The sequence below is a fragment of the Marmota monax genome, unplaced genomic scaffold (assembly GCF_021218885.2).
Source record: "Marmota monax isolate L192 unplaced genomic scaffold, Marmota_monax_Labrador192_F-V1.1 WCK01_AAM20220418_F8-fsc00003, whole genome shotgun sequence".
Classification (NCBI taxonomy): domain Eukaryota; kingdom Metazoa; phylum Chordata; class Mammalia; order Rodentia; family Sciuridae; genus Marmota; species Marmota monax.
In genome coordinates, this window is record NW_026694084.1 from 3,804,902 (window position 1) to 3,820,080 (window position 15,179).

General features: G+C 36.4%; 1 protein-coding gene across 3 annotated transcripts in view; it reads right to left on the reverse strand.

The window, feature by feature from the left end:
- The window catches only part of Virma (vir like m6A methyltransferase associated), a 65,429-nt gene extending 50,901 nt beyond the window's left edge, over positions 1-14,528 (reverse strand). For 2 of the 3 annotated variants that reach the window (XM_046464760.2, XM_046464758.2), the window contains exons 1-2: positions 14,361-14,528; positions 3,636-3,751 (exon numbers count right to left, since the gene is read on the reverse strand). In XM_046464760.2, coding sequence (XP_046320716.1) covers positions 3,636-3,751; positions 14,361-14,423 — 179 coding nt within the window. In that variant the 5' untranslated portion in view covers positions 14,424-14,528. Of the gene's footprint in view, positions 1-3,635; positions 3,752-14,360 lie in introns of those variants that run through there. The other variant, XM_058585622.1, reaches the window with a different exon arrangement.
- Between the last annotated feature and the right edge of the window lie 651 nt (positions 14,529-15,179).

Genomic DNA, 15,179 nt, shown 5'->3' on the forward strand with positions numbered 1-15,179 from the left:
AGAAAAGAGCTGGCCTACCAGGACTCATGCTCAGTCGTTTCTCTCTACATATTAAGATCTAGTCCCTCTCTGAGGACTGGTGCCTCTTCCCAAAAAGTGACGATTTAGTCATTAATATAATTTCTCATCTACCAAACTGGCAAAGATAAATGACATTTATAATTGGTTAAGACAGAGTAAAATGGAGTGGAATACAACTTGGCAACATCTCTAAGGATTAAACACAAAGACACTTAACCCAGAATATCAGGTCCAAGAATCTCTATCATAAAAGTGTGCTGGAGCACACAGGATTTATGCAAAAGACTCCTGGAAGAAGCAGGGTTGGCTATCAATTCTGCCTTTCCACTGCTCTCACCTCACTTGGCAGCCCTGCAGATTTGAATATCAGCCTGGGCCAGCCATAGAGACCCACACCAAAACACAGGAGGATTGGCACATGGGCTTCCCACTTGGACAGCCTTCAGCCCTGAATTTGTCCTACACAAATGATACCTGTTACTTAAAATAATGTCAAATTAGTCACCTAGCCATGGTCCCTACTCCTGGAAAAGGACCTTCCTTTCTATTTCCTGGTGATAAACCAGGGGAAGTGTTCTACAATGTTCTTATAACAGTGGTCTACTTTATTCTTTGAATATAGCCCTTGCTGCTCTGCCACTGCAACTTATTTTAAAATGAACATGTTTCTTTCTCTTCCTGTCTTCCTAATCTCTCCCATCCCTAACCTCAGGGAAAATAGGATTACCTTCTTTCCCATTTTAGGCAGATTTATCTGTCCTTGAGTGCACACCTACCACAGGAACGAAGCAATCCAGACTTTGGGGATGGTACTGGAAAATCTCAGAATGACTATCTCCCAAATTAAGAAGTCAATCACAACTCCAACAGAGAACATGTGGAATGTAGCCCATGAATCACCTCTATAAAACCCCCTGTTCCTGATGATGGGCAGAATCACAGCCTTTAGGACAGGAGTCCCCTGTGTTTCTCCTTTGCTGGCAAAGCAATAAATCTTTTTTTTCCTTTGTCTCCAAGAAAAAAAAAAAAAAAGAAAGAAATGTCTCCAGGCACAGTGGTGCAATGTAATAAATATTCATATCCATTGCAGCTAATGACAGAAATCAATTTTGCCTGCTATGGTGGCCAACTTCCAAGATGGCCCATTTCCTAGTATTCACAACCTGGAGAGTCCCTTCCCACACTGTCCTATAGTATGTAACCAACAGAATATGGTAAAAGCTATAGTTTCAGTTCTAACACTAAGTTATAAAACACACTGATTGTGGCTTCCTTCCTGAGCCCGCTCTCTCACTTTTGGATCATTCCTGAAGAAGCCATGTCATGACGTGAGAAGAATGGATCCCCATGGGGTGGATCTCTTAGCAACACACAAGTGAGTTTCTTTTCTTTTCTTTTTTTTTTTTAATTGCCCATTGACTTTTTTTTTTTAATATGTATTTTTTTTAGTTTTCAGCGGACACAACATCTTTATTTGTGTGTGGTGCTGAGGATCAAACCCGGGCCACACGCATGCCAGACGAGTGTGCTACCGCTTGAGCCACATCCCCAGCCCACAAGTGAGTTTCTAAGCAAACTCTCCAGTCTCACTCAAATCTTCTAAAACTGTAGGTAAGACGGTAGCTCTGACCTGCATCTTGACTACAACTTCAGGAGGGAACCTGAGCCAGCTAAGCCCCTACAACTCCTGACCCTCAAAAACAATATAATAAAATAAATTTTTACTGTTTCAGACTGTAAAAATCTGCAGTTATTTGTTAAAGAACAATACATAACTAATAAATCTTTCTTGGTCAAAAGCATTGTAATTAAACAAAACTGTGGTATATGCTATCATTACCCTCTCTTTTACATTCTACATGTGATAAGAAAAGTAGGAAGAAATGTACAGGAAAACATGAGTTTTAATTTCTTTTAAGTGAAAAAATATATAAAGTGAATAACAATGAATTCTCTTTAAAAACATTAAACATGCCTGTTTTATTTTTATGTTTTAATTTCTGAATAGTACTTCTGAAGATTTTATGACTATTTCTGTAAGAAAACAACTATTTTTCACAGGAAGAAATAAGCCTTTAATTTTGATTCTGTCCCTTAAAACCATGAAATAGTAGGTATAACTCTTTTATGTAACAGAAATTGAGCTACCCATAGTATCTATAGAATGGAATGTGGTATTGACACATAAAAATAATATCCAGGCTATAAATTAAAAATGCATAAGATATATTTATTATATGTATTCATGTTCCTACAGCCAAAATGTGGCTCATAACTCTAATCCATGTATTAAAATAATGATTCATATTAAGTTCTCTGTTTTTGTCGGTTGTTAAAGTTATTTGTATCTCCATGTCAGGATGAAGGTCTTACATTTTAATTCCCACAGAACCTAAGAAAGAGAAAGTACCAAATAATTACTTAGTAATTACAATTAATGGTTCATTTGAAGCTACTAATTTATAAAAAGATACATGTACTGAACTAAGATCACTGAGTTGTAAAAACTGGCATCACAAAAAAATTTAAATAATGCGTTAAAAATACATTTCTAAATATTTAAACTAATTCTTATTTATTTTCAAGGAAAAAGTCAAATTAAAGGGCTAGGGCTGTAGCTCAGTGGCAGAGCACTTGCCTAGCAGGTGTGAGGCACTGGGTTTAATCCTAAGCACCATATAAAAATAAATAAATAATATAAAGGCATTCTGTCCATTTACAACTATAAAAAAATTTTTTTGAAGTAAAATTAAAAATACTTTATCGCTGGGCATGGTTTGCACACGCCTGTAATCCTGCTGGCTTGGGAGGCTGAGGCAAGAGAATCGCAAAAAAAAAAAAGCCAGCAAAGCTAGCCTCAGCAAAAGCAAGGCACTAAGGAACTCACTGAGACCCTGTCTTTAAATAAAATACAAAATAAGGCTGGGGATGTGACTCAGTGATAAAGTGCCCCTGAGTTCAATCCCCAGTACCCCCCCACACACAAAAAAAACACTTTATACACTTGATTATGTTATCCCATAATATTTTGTAAAATGTAAATGCATTTCTATCAACTTTTTAAAAAAAAGGATAAATTTTTAAAAATCTTACCTACTACTTAGGTCAAATAATTCCTCCTTTCAAGTTTATGATGATATAAGCATTATAAAGAAAACTTAAGAGTTAATTACAATGCAAAGTGACCATAAAGTTACAACATTTTATTATTTGCAAAATAGTACCTTAAAATTCTGCACTTAAGTTTCAACCACAGTGAGTCTCAACATCATGTACATCCATAAGACTGGGATCCAAAAATTAGAATAAGAAAAACTCCATATTTGAACAAATATGTCAAAATTGACTCTACTATCATGTATAACTACAAAGAACAAATTAAAAGAAAACGAATTTAAAAAAAAAAAAAAAGAAGAAAAAGAAGTTGTTTCAGGGACTGGGATGTAGCTCAGTGATAAAGCACGAGCCTAGCACTCACAGTGAGGGCCAGGATTTAATCCGTCAGCACCCCAGTCCCCACACACACACACACACACCCATACCCACAAGAATAGGTTTCTAAGACATTCTTTAGTTAAAAAAAAAAAAAAAGTTTTGCAAAGAGAGTAACTTACCCATATGCTCTATTGTCAGGCAGACTACTATGGGCTCTCACTCCTGGGGGTATGACTCGAACTTCATTGATATAAACCACACATGGAAAACGAACCACATCTATATGAGAACTTTGCTTTAAAAAAGGAGGGAAAGAAGAGACACATTGTAAGCAAAACAATGCTTCCCAATTCAAAATATGCTCATCTTTTAATTATTTTCATTCAAAGCATCACAAATAACCTTAAAATAACCATATCATTAAATATTTTACAATGCTATATAAATCATTTTTAATGGCTGATGATAAAATGCACCTGTTAAGTCTTTCACTTAATATAACATTTTCTGCAGTGCATTATCTCTCTGCTGATATTTTGCTTAGATCAATATAGTTCACAATCTCTTAAATGAAACTTTTGGAGCCAGTTGCCTTTCAAAATCCTGATTTTTTGAATTTTTAGAAAGGTATTTTTAGAAAGGTATATGATACAAATACTACATATTACCTAAGAATTCCAGCAGCTTCTGTGACATCAATATCTTATAATCAAAACATCAATATTTCTACAGCAATATGTATGAACATTCACACTAAATAAAGATTAAAACTAGTATAATATTGGTTCAAATTAGATTGTATAGCTAAATGAATTCAGGACAGTTTCAAGGTTTTATTATTTGCAAAAATAATACTTAAAACTTTTAATTTCTGAATTTTTGAATTTCTGGTTAAAAGGTTGCAGATCTATACTTAATTAGCTTACTCTAAATTTTACATACTAAATAATGTCAAAGGATCAGAAAAACCATTTAGATACTGAATAGCTGAGGAACTCCCACCAAAAAAAAAAAAAATTAAATGGACAGCATAAATTATATTTATTACATACTTATCCCTATGTAACATTTTTATTAGAAAAATGCAACTCTTGTGATCAATAAAAAAAAATTCACATTGATTTGGAATATTTTTCATCATTTTCGCCTAGCATTTCAATCAACCATCATTTTATTTAGTGGTTAAGTTCACCATAGGTTCACATTATTTGCATTTGGAAAGGCTAAGTCTTGAAGCTGCAAAGAATATCATGCCTACCATAACAGACCAAAGGAATAACATGTTCAGGTTAGGCTTCCCTGGAAATATAACAGATGACTTCCTAATTTTGCATTTTAAACTTGGAAATTATAATATACAGGCATAGAAATCTGCCAGTAATATGTTCACTATTCAAATGTACTTCAAACTCTCATTGGAATAAAATAAATGGAATAAACTTAAAGTGAGACTAACTGCTAATTATTCTCCAATATCCACTTTCCTCTTCTTCTAGAGAAATTTTAGCTGGGCATAAGTGAACCAAAGGCTATTTCCCAGATTCCCAAGATGCAAATGTGAACATGTGACTATTAAATTCCTTGATATAAATGAAAATGATGTAAGCAATTCTGGGCCATGCCCTTAAAGAGAAGGTTCAGACTTTTGGACCTATCTTCCACTTGTTCTTCCAATGGTCTAGAATATAGACGTTATAATGAGCTATTATGGGCAATACAGGCAATGTTATAAAGGATAGCAAATGATACAGATGGAAAGGCTGGGTCCCCAACACTGTAGAACCGTTATATGGGCCCTAGGTTATTTTCAACTAGATTACTGAAAGAGAAATCCTATTTTATGTAAAGCTACTATTACGTTTGTTTTTTGTTAGAGCTGATCTTGTATCCCAATTATTATGATTATACCTTATACAGTCAACAAATACCACATTCAAGGGGTTGGGGCTGTGGCTCAGAGGAAGAGTGCTCGCCTACCATGCGTGGAAGCACTGGGTTCAATTCCTAGCACCACATACAAATAAAATAAAGATATTGTGTCCACCTATAACTGAAAAAAAAAATCACATTCCTTTTATATAAAAGAAATATAAAACAACTTACTTCAGAAAATAGAGAAAATGCCATCATACAAACAGTACAGACAAGATGCTTTAAAAAACTCAAAAGGGTACTTACCTAGCTCAGATTTTGAGCAACCATTTTGGGGGGAAGAAAAGATGTGTCAGGGAAGGTATCCCCAAAGAAGTTGTACCTAAGTTAAGTAAGTCTTCTAAGAAAACAAGAATCAGTGGAAGAGAGAGCTTTCTTGGCAAAAGGAGAAAGAAAGCATGTACAAAAAGAATGTAAAGAAGAACTTGGAAGGTTCAAGAAATTGCAAGCATAGTTCACCATGCCTAGAGAGCAAAATGAGAAAGGAATGTAGGGCAAAGTAGCTGAGCACAACTATCAGAATTACATGAAATAATTCATCCACAGCCAGAAGGCAACTTCATATCTGTATCCCCATCTGGGACCTCTCTCCTGAGCCCCTGACTGTTATACACAACTAGGTATCTCCACCTGACTGTTATACACAACTAGGTATCTTCACCTGAATGTCCCTCAGGCACCCAAAACGCAGCAATTCCAAAACCTAACTCTCCTACATTACTGATGGCATTATTATCCACACAATGCCCAAGAAATTATCCTTTTGTTTCTCATTCTCATCTAAATCATCCATTCATTCAAACACCAATTCCTAGTGATTACATTCTTTTTTTAAATATTTTTAGTTGTAGATAGAGACAATACCTTTATTTTATTTATTTATTTATTTTTATGTGGTGCTGAGAATTGAACCCAGTGCCTCACACATGCTAGGCAAGTGCTCTACCACTAAGCTACAATCCCAGCGCCCTAGTGATTATATTCTAAATAACTCTCATATCTATATTTCCCTTCATTCCTGTTGTCATTCCTTTAATTCTATGACTACATCACTCTAATCCGAATTATATCAAGAACAATCCTTCATACATGTATTTTGGATAATAATGATCATCATATTCAACCATCATTAATTACCCCATGCCCTCTCCCCTCCCCTCCCACCCCTCTGCCCTATCTAGAGTTCATCTATTCCTCCCATGCTCCCTCTCCCTATCCCACTATGAATCAGCTTCCTTATATCAAAGAAAACATTCGGCATTTGGTTTTTTGGGATTGTCTAACTTCACTTAGCATTATCTTCTTTAACTCCATCCATTTACCTGCAAATGCCATGATTTTATTCTCTTTTATTGCTGAGTAATATTCCATTGTGTATATATGCCACATTTTTTTTATCTATTCATCTATTGAAGGGAATCTAGGTTGGTTCCACAATTTAGCTATTGCGAATTGTGCTGCTATAAACATTGATGTGGCTGTGTCCCTGTAGTATGCAGTTTTTAAGTCCTTTGGGTATGAAGACACAAATTGGTGTGAGTATACTATGTATACAACCAGAGATATGAAGAATTAAGCTCTATATATGTAATAAGAATTGTAATGCATTCAGCTGTTATACATAAATTAAATAATTAAATAAATAAATAATTGCATAGTGGGCATCATTATAGAATATCTTTAGTATATCAATAATTGTTTGTTTAGGACTCATTCCTAGAAATGAAATTGCTTGATCAAAGGATATGAATGGAATTTTGGAATATAGATCATATAGTCACTTTCCATACGAGCTTCACACACTCTAAATTTATCAGTTTAGATTCTCTGGATATGAGCATGTGTACATTCAACATTCAGAACCATTGTAGGAATTACAATTTTTTTTTAAAAAAAATATCCAATTTGAGAGGTAATAAATGTTATTATTTGTTACTTTTAATAATCTCATTTAATTACTAGTAAGTAATAATATTTTCCATATATTGACTTTTGTTTCTGCTTTTGTGAATTATCTGCTCAAATATTTTATAGACTTTTTTCTATGGGGCTTATCTTTACTTTAAATCATAGGAGTCTTTTATACCTTAATAATGGTAGTAGACCTATTCTTACAAATATATTACTTTTAGCTCCTCACTTGCTATAAATTTCCATTATGTTTATTAATAAACAGTCCTTTTTAGCAAACAAACAAACTAGCTGGTTTTGTGCTTTTTTTCTTGCTCCCCTCCAACCCATTCTCCTACTGCAACATGTTCTCCCTAAATTATAAACATATCATCCCCCTGCTCTTTCCTATAGCCAAGCCAAATTCCTGGGTCTTATAGATAAGATTGGCTTCTTAATCACTCCAAACTTATACCCCTAGCATACCATGCTCTTTTCCAACTTCATGCCCTCATTTATGCTGTTCTCCTGGTTTAGAACCTTCTGATACCCCTCTGCCCCAACTCCCTGTAGATGTCAACTTTCTTTTCTTTACTGGAGACTGAACCCAAGGGTACTCTACCACTTAGCTACATCCCAAGCCCAAGACAAGGTCTCACAACTTGCAGAGGTTGGCCTCAAACTTGTGATCCTCCTGTGTCAGCCTCTGGAACAGCTGGGATTATAACTTTCAAGAGAAAGTTGATCAAGCCTAGTTAAGCACTTCTCCCTTGTGTACCCAAAGTCCCTTATCAAACTGAATTGTAATTGACTCTTTTAACTCTCCTCATTAAAATATATGTTGCAAGGAGATGAGAACCAAGTCTCAGTTACTGTATATTCACAATGTCTGGCATATTTTTTAATGAATGAAGAACTTTTAATAGGTGCTTAAAGGGGATCAAATTGTTCTTAGAGGGTTATAAAAAATACAAGCAGGATGACAATAGGAAATCATGGAAGGTTTATGATCAGTCAGGTAACAGAAATGTGAAGAACAGACTGGTCAGATTCTATGACTAAGACACATTTATCCATAGGAGTTATTGTGCATTTAAAGATCACAGCATAGCTATCTACAGCTCCTTATCTCTAGAACTACCTTGTCTTCTCTTTCTACCCACTCCCTTAGCTATCTTATCTGTTTCTATCACTAATGCAGATGAGTTACAATATAGTTTCATAAACTCTAAAATGATCATTACAAAGAACTTTCCAGCACTGACCACCTCCTCAAGACTATATTTTAACCCAACCATTCTACTCTGAAAAGTAATATTAAAGAAGTAAAGATGTATAAAATAATTTAGGCCCAAGAATATCACAACACTGTTTATAAAGCCAGAAATCTAAATGTATGAGAACTTAGTAAATAAATAATAACATTACTATTTACATAAATATTATACAGCCAATTTTAAATATTTTACTGAATACTCTTTTGTACCTTTTGAATTTGTACCTCATACATGTATGACATAGTCAAAAAAAGAAAATTTTTTTAAATGAAGTTTACTTTTTAAGTGATATATATGCAAATTTCTCGATGTACAAGGATGCACAACACAGGTGAAAACAGAAACCACAAACAGTACTGGAACATTAATGTAGGTAGTGGGTTCATATGTTTAAGCATAATCATATTCACTAGAAGATTTGGTAAATATTAATATAAAGAAAACCATTAATTACACCTATAAAATTCTAATACTGACTATAATAGGTGTGGGGGAGAAAGAAAGGAATTTACATCATATCAACAGGAATATCAAAATATAGCATCTCTCTACTCATATACTTATTTACCAGCTAGTCCTACTTAAATCTGACTTTAAACAATTTTTCAGATATATGTTATGTTAATTTTAGTTTTACCTTGTTTTTTTTTTTTGTGTGTGTGTGTGTGTGGTACTGGGGATTGGACCCAGGGCCTTGTGCATGCCAAGGCAAGCACGATCTACCAACTGAGCTATATCCCAGCCCTACCTTGCATTCTTGATTTGCAATGTTAAGTGTTTTATTCATTTATTGGAACATTATTTCCCCATCATCAAAGTCTGTTAATAAATTTAACTGCTTATCTTCTGAAACCCAAGAGGATTGGCCTTATAAATGTTTAAAACTTCCTTATGTAATAAAAAGGGGATTATTGCAAAATACATAAAGATACAGAATGAGCAAATAGTATTAATGACAGTTGTCACTAAGAAAGGTGATACTATGAAAGCATAGCTTTTCGGGGCTGGGATGTGGCTCAAGCGGTAGCGCGCTCGACTGGCATGCGTGCGGCCTGGGTTCGATCCTCAGCACCACATACAAACAAGGATGTTGTGTCTGCCGAAAACTAAAAAAAAATTAAATAAATAAATATTAAAAAAAAAAAAAAAGCATAGCTTTTCAGCATTTTCTAATTTTTCTAGAATGAAATTTAAATTTACTAAAATATTTATTTTTTCATTTTTATAAGAGTATCATACAAACTACAAACATAATTTGTAATTCACTTTGCACCACTCATATCCCTTTAAGGTAAATTAAAAGTTTAACTTCCCTACCAGATTACAAATCCCTCTGAGAACAGACAATAGATTTTGTTTTATTTTTACTTATATTGCCCCTCCTGGAACTGTACTCTCACTTTCAAAAGCATTTTTCATAAGCCAGCTGCAGTCACACATGCCTGTAATCCCAGTAACTTAGGAGCCCAAATTGGAAGGATTGCAAACTCCAGGCCAGTCTTGGAAACTTAGTGAGGTCCTAAGCAACTTGGTGAGACCCTGTCTCAAAATAAAAAAGGGCTAGGATGTAGCTCAGTGATAAAGCACCTCTGGGTTCAATCATCAACACCAAAAAAAAAAAAAAAAAAAGGTATTTTTCATAAATAGGTTCTAAACAGATTCCCAACTTCCTACTGGGCAAATCTGGCTTACTACTAAACACACAAAAAACTAAAATTATCAGGCTGGTGTTGTAGCTCAGCAGTAGATTGCTTGCCTAACATTTTCACGGCACTGGGTTTAATCCTCAGCACCACATAAAAATAAATAAATAAAATAAAGGTATGTGTCCAACTACAACTGAAAAAAAATTTTTTTAATTAATAAATAAAATTACCAGGCATGGATACAGAGCTCAATGGTACAGCACTTGCCTAGTATGTATGAGGCCCTATGTTTGATCTGCAGCACTACAATACAAAAATCTAAAAAAAAAATAATCTAAAATTTTAATCTTTTTCCCATCAAACTCACTATCAACAGCCCCACCAGTTCCCTAGTCTCTAAATCTAAAATTCTACCATTTTAACTACAATATTCAGCTTCCATCCTACTGAATATGTGTAGTTAAAAATTATATCCAAAATGTATCTTATATGTATTCCTTCCTATTTAGTATCACTGGGTCAGAGTATACCATGGCAGGAAAATGCATGCTGGTGTATCTTAAGCTAGTTATGCCATTTTAGGAAAGACATCTAACCTCTTGGGCTCCATTTCTGTATTTCATGAAGATAAACTACCTTTTCAAAATGGATGGAAAAATCAGAGATAATTTATTTAAATAACCAACACACAATAGGAAAGATAGTAGAACGAACTGAATATAACTTTCCTACGTTCATACATGAATACACAACCAGTGAAACTCCACATCACGTTCAACTACATGAATGAGATCCTAATTAGATTAAGTTATACTCCACGTATATATATGTCAAAACATACTCTATTGTCATGTATATCTAAAAGAAAAAAATTAATAAATAACCAACATACTGCCTCACTCAAAGAAAGTATTCAGCCAGGCAAAGTGATGCATGCCTGCAATCTCAGGTACTTGGGAGGCTGAGGCAAAAAGATGGCAAGTTTCAGCTCCATCCAGGCAATTTACCAAGACCCTGTCTCAAAATAAAATAAAAAAGGGTTAGGGATGTAGCTCAGTGGTAAAGTGCCCCTGGGTTCAAACTCCAACACTGGAGGAGGGGGGGGCAGGGAGTATTCAATAAAGGCTAACAAGCATTAATTCCCATCTGCTAAGTCAACCTTTCATTATGCCTTATTTTTTTCGTCCTGAATTTGACACCTGTTTTCTTTGAACAATTTTAGGTATTACTGATCAATTAATCTCCCTAATATAGTTCACTAACCATATAATTTGCCTGCTCAAAAACTTTCCACTTGTACAACAGATCTATGCTCCTTCATTGAACATTCAAGGAGCTCAATGATCTGGCTTCGAACTGCCCCTCAGGTGCCACTTACTTGAGCATACCTGAACAAATGACTATTCCAGTAAAATACCATCCTTTCCTAACTATAGCTGAGGTACATACCCTTCCACCAAAGACCAAGTTCATATGGTAAATGCCTAAATGAAGTCTTTCTTAATACTCTCAAAAGAAGAGTATCTCTCCCTTCTGAAATCATGCAGCCTTAATATCCACAAAGGAAGTTAAATATAAACTAGGATTCTAATACGTCCAATAATGAAAAGCATTTTTTTAAAAGATGATAAACTCTAAGAAATCACCATTGTGCCTCTTTATGCACTTTATCACATTCTAACTTGAATGATAATTTTGTGGAGCTAATCTACAGTTCAGTTAAACTTTTTTTGTGTGTGTGGTATATCACTATGTTACCCATGCTCTCACTCTCCCAAGTAACTGGGACTACATACAGTTCTACATCCCCAAAACCAAGTTGGTTATAAATTTTTTGAGAAGAAACATTTGAGAACAAGATTTCTTATCTTTACCAGGCATAGGGCACACACCTGTAACCCCAGGGACTCAGGAGGATCACAAGTTCAAGACTAGCCTCAGCAACTTAGAAAGGCCCTAAAGCAACTTAGCAAGATCCTGTTTCAAAATAAAAAATAAAAAGGGGCTAGGGATATAGCTCTGTGGCAAAGCACTTCTAGATTCAATCCCGCTGTACACTGAGAGAGAATTTTAATATTTATTTTTTTAGTTTTCGGCAGACACACATCTTTGTTTGTATGTGGTGCTGAGGATCGAACCCGGGCCGCACGCATGCCAGGCGAGCGTGCTACCGCTTGAACCACATCCCCAGCACCCCCCCACAAAAAAAAAAAATCTTAGCTCCCATAAATTTTTCTTTCAAGACTTGGTTCAAATGTGACCTCTACTAAAGCTTTCCCAGTCATTCCCAGAAGATGGCATTTACTACATGCCCTGTCTTCTCATAGCCTTCAATGTTTGTCTAAGAATGAAAGAAAGAATAATCGATTAAATAATGAATGAATGAATGAATGAATGCCAGTTTTCCTAAACTAGAACAGTACAGGACTAATTCACCATATGCTTTCTTCAAATATTTACCTACTTTCTACTTCTGTATATGACAGGTTCTGCTACAACTATTGCTGCCATTGTGGGTTTTCTAAAACTTAGCTAGAATTACAGTCAGAATACAGCCGTTATTAAACAAACCATGCCAACTGACCCACATGGAATGTAAGGCCAAATATTATTTCACTGTCAGTAAGATATAATAACTCAAAGTACCCAAACTTTTGACTTTTACTGACCTATAAATCATTCATTAAAATAAAAGATAATTGGGTTGGGGTTGTGGCTTGGTAGCAGAGTGCTTGCTTCACATGTGTGAGGCACTGGGTTTGATTCTCAGGACCACATATAAATAAATGAATAGAAATAAGGTCCATCAACAACAAAATTTTAAATAAATAAATAAAATATCAAAGAATTAACCACTTCCCATAACATCACTATTTCACAAAACAAAGACTATTCATTTTAAACATTTTGCACTCAAACATTTATTGAGCACCTACATTTTTCTAGATACTGTTGTAGCACTCGAAATACAACCAAGAATAAGAGACTCTAGCTAACCTCTTGGAGCTTGATACAAGAACATACTCTTAATAAAAACAGAAGAAATAGTCTAGCTGGGCTTGGTGGCTCACGCCTGTAATTCTAGCTACTGGAGAAGCTGAGGAAGTAGGATCACAAGTTTGAGGTCATTCTGAGCAACTTAGAGACATCTTGTCTCAAAATAAAAAGGACTGGGGATGTAGCTCAATCGTACAGCGCTCCAGAGTTCAATTCCCAGTACCAGAAAGGAAAAAAAAAAATCTTCGAAGAAAGAACAATTCTCTAAAATGATTTAAGTTTACATTAAGACAGAAGAGGAAGTTCGCGCGCGCTCGCTCTCGCGCACTCTCTGTCTCAGACACACAGACACGCCAATTTCTCTTTGGACTTCGTTAAAGTTCATTTTCGACCGGCTTTCAGAAACCTGCAGTTAACTAGCTATATTCAAATATCACACGTTCAAGAACCCGTAAATAATTTGGTACAGAAAGATTGTACCAACACTGTGCTATACAACACTGTGCCCTCGCCTCTCAAAATGACAATACATTTGCTTGCTGAAAATAATTCTGATTACGATTCCCTCAATTCTTCCTACTTCTAAATAGTCTCCACGCAAAGAGGTTGTACGCATCTCATGTCCTAATGTGTGAAACCTCCTTCGAACGATTAAAAGTTTCATGACAAACTGAAGAACACTACAATCCTGAGCCCAAAGTGTGGCAAAACTTCCATTAGAAGAATCTAGCCGAAGGAATTTAGAAACGTCGTTAATTCGGGAACCACAGAGCCCGAGGGAGCTGCTCAGACTCCTGCACTACGGTCAGTGACCAGCTGCCCAAGACACCTCCTGCACCCAGAGAGGTTACCTGAGAACCTCGACCCTTCTCAAGGCCCAAAGTTGACAGAAAAACATAGTAACACTAAAAAGTAATGCCAGCAAAGCAGCCAACTCCAGCAAGACGCCGCGGAGGGGGATGCAAGTTAAAGCAAGGAAAAGAAGGCTCTGCCGCCCCCTCCCTCAGACGCAGAGCTCACACCCAAGCTGGGGGATGGGATGTGTGTGCGCGAGGAATTAAAGCGACAATCGGTGGGAGCAAAAAATCTAGGACGCTAACGATTTTTTTGTGAAAGTCCTCAAGTCGAGGAGTAGGGTCGGAATCAAGTCGCCAAGCCTTACCTCAGCGCTTGGATGTTTAAAAGTGTCTAAAAATAGCAGCTCCATCGCCGAGTCCACCGCCATGTTTGCCGCGGGCGGAGGACAGGGGGAGGACTTCCGGGGCAGCGCTCCAACTTCGGAGACTGCAGCTCAGGAGAGGGAGAAACGGAAGCACTTCTGGTGATCAGAGCCCCAGCGCTTCAAGCCTCGGCCTATCCCAAAGCTCCTTGCTGCCTGAAGCGGCCGACCCCGCCTTCTCCAGCGCGGCGAAGGGCGCCCTCTGAACGCCCAGGGGGGACAGAGCGGGGAGGAGGGGGAGGAGACTACGGTGTATCCAGTGGTCCAAACCTTGTGGTTCTGTAGCGCTACGGAGCCACGACGACCTCCGGGAGGAGTGGGTGGAGTAGGCTTTGAAAGGCTGGAGGAGGGAGCATTACCAACTCTGGAGGACCGGCCTCCTATATCGTCACCAAAGCAATCTTTCTAGCATCTGGAGATGCAGTGAGCGAAGTTGCAAAGTAAAGCATTATTTTTAGAAGAAAGTGTTGTTTCAGCAAATGGAGACTCTTTTGTTTTCTTACCTGTAAAATGTGAAGAATAATATGTAACCCATAAGATGATTGTGAGGATTCATTGAAATAAAATTCAAAGAATTGTGTAAGTGAAAATGTCATGAATAATATGAAAAGGTGGTCAGTGAAAAGACTGTCATGTACTGAAGAGTATTGGAACAACTGGAACTGCACACAGCTGGTTTCGTCACGTAAATTGGCACAGGCCTCTGGTAGAGCACTAAGGAAATGGCAAGTAAAATAACATACGCGTACCCCTCTCTTATGG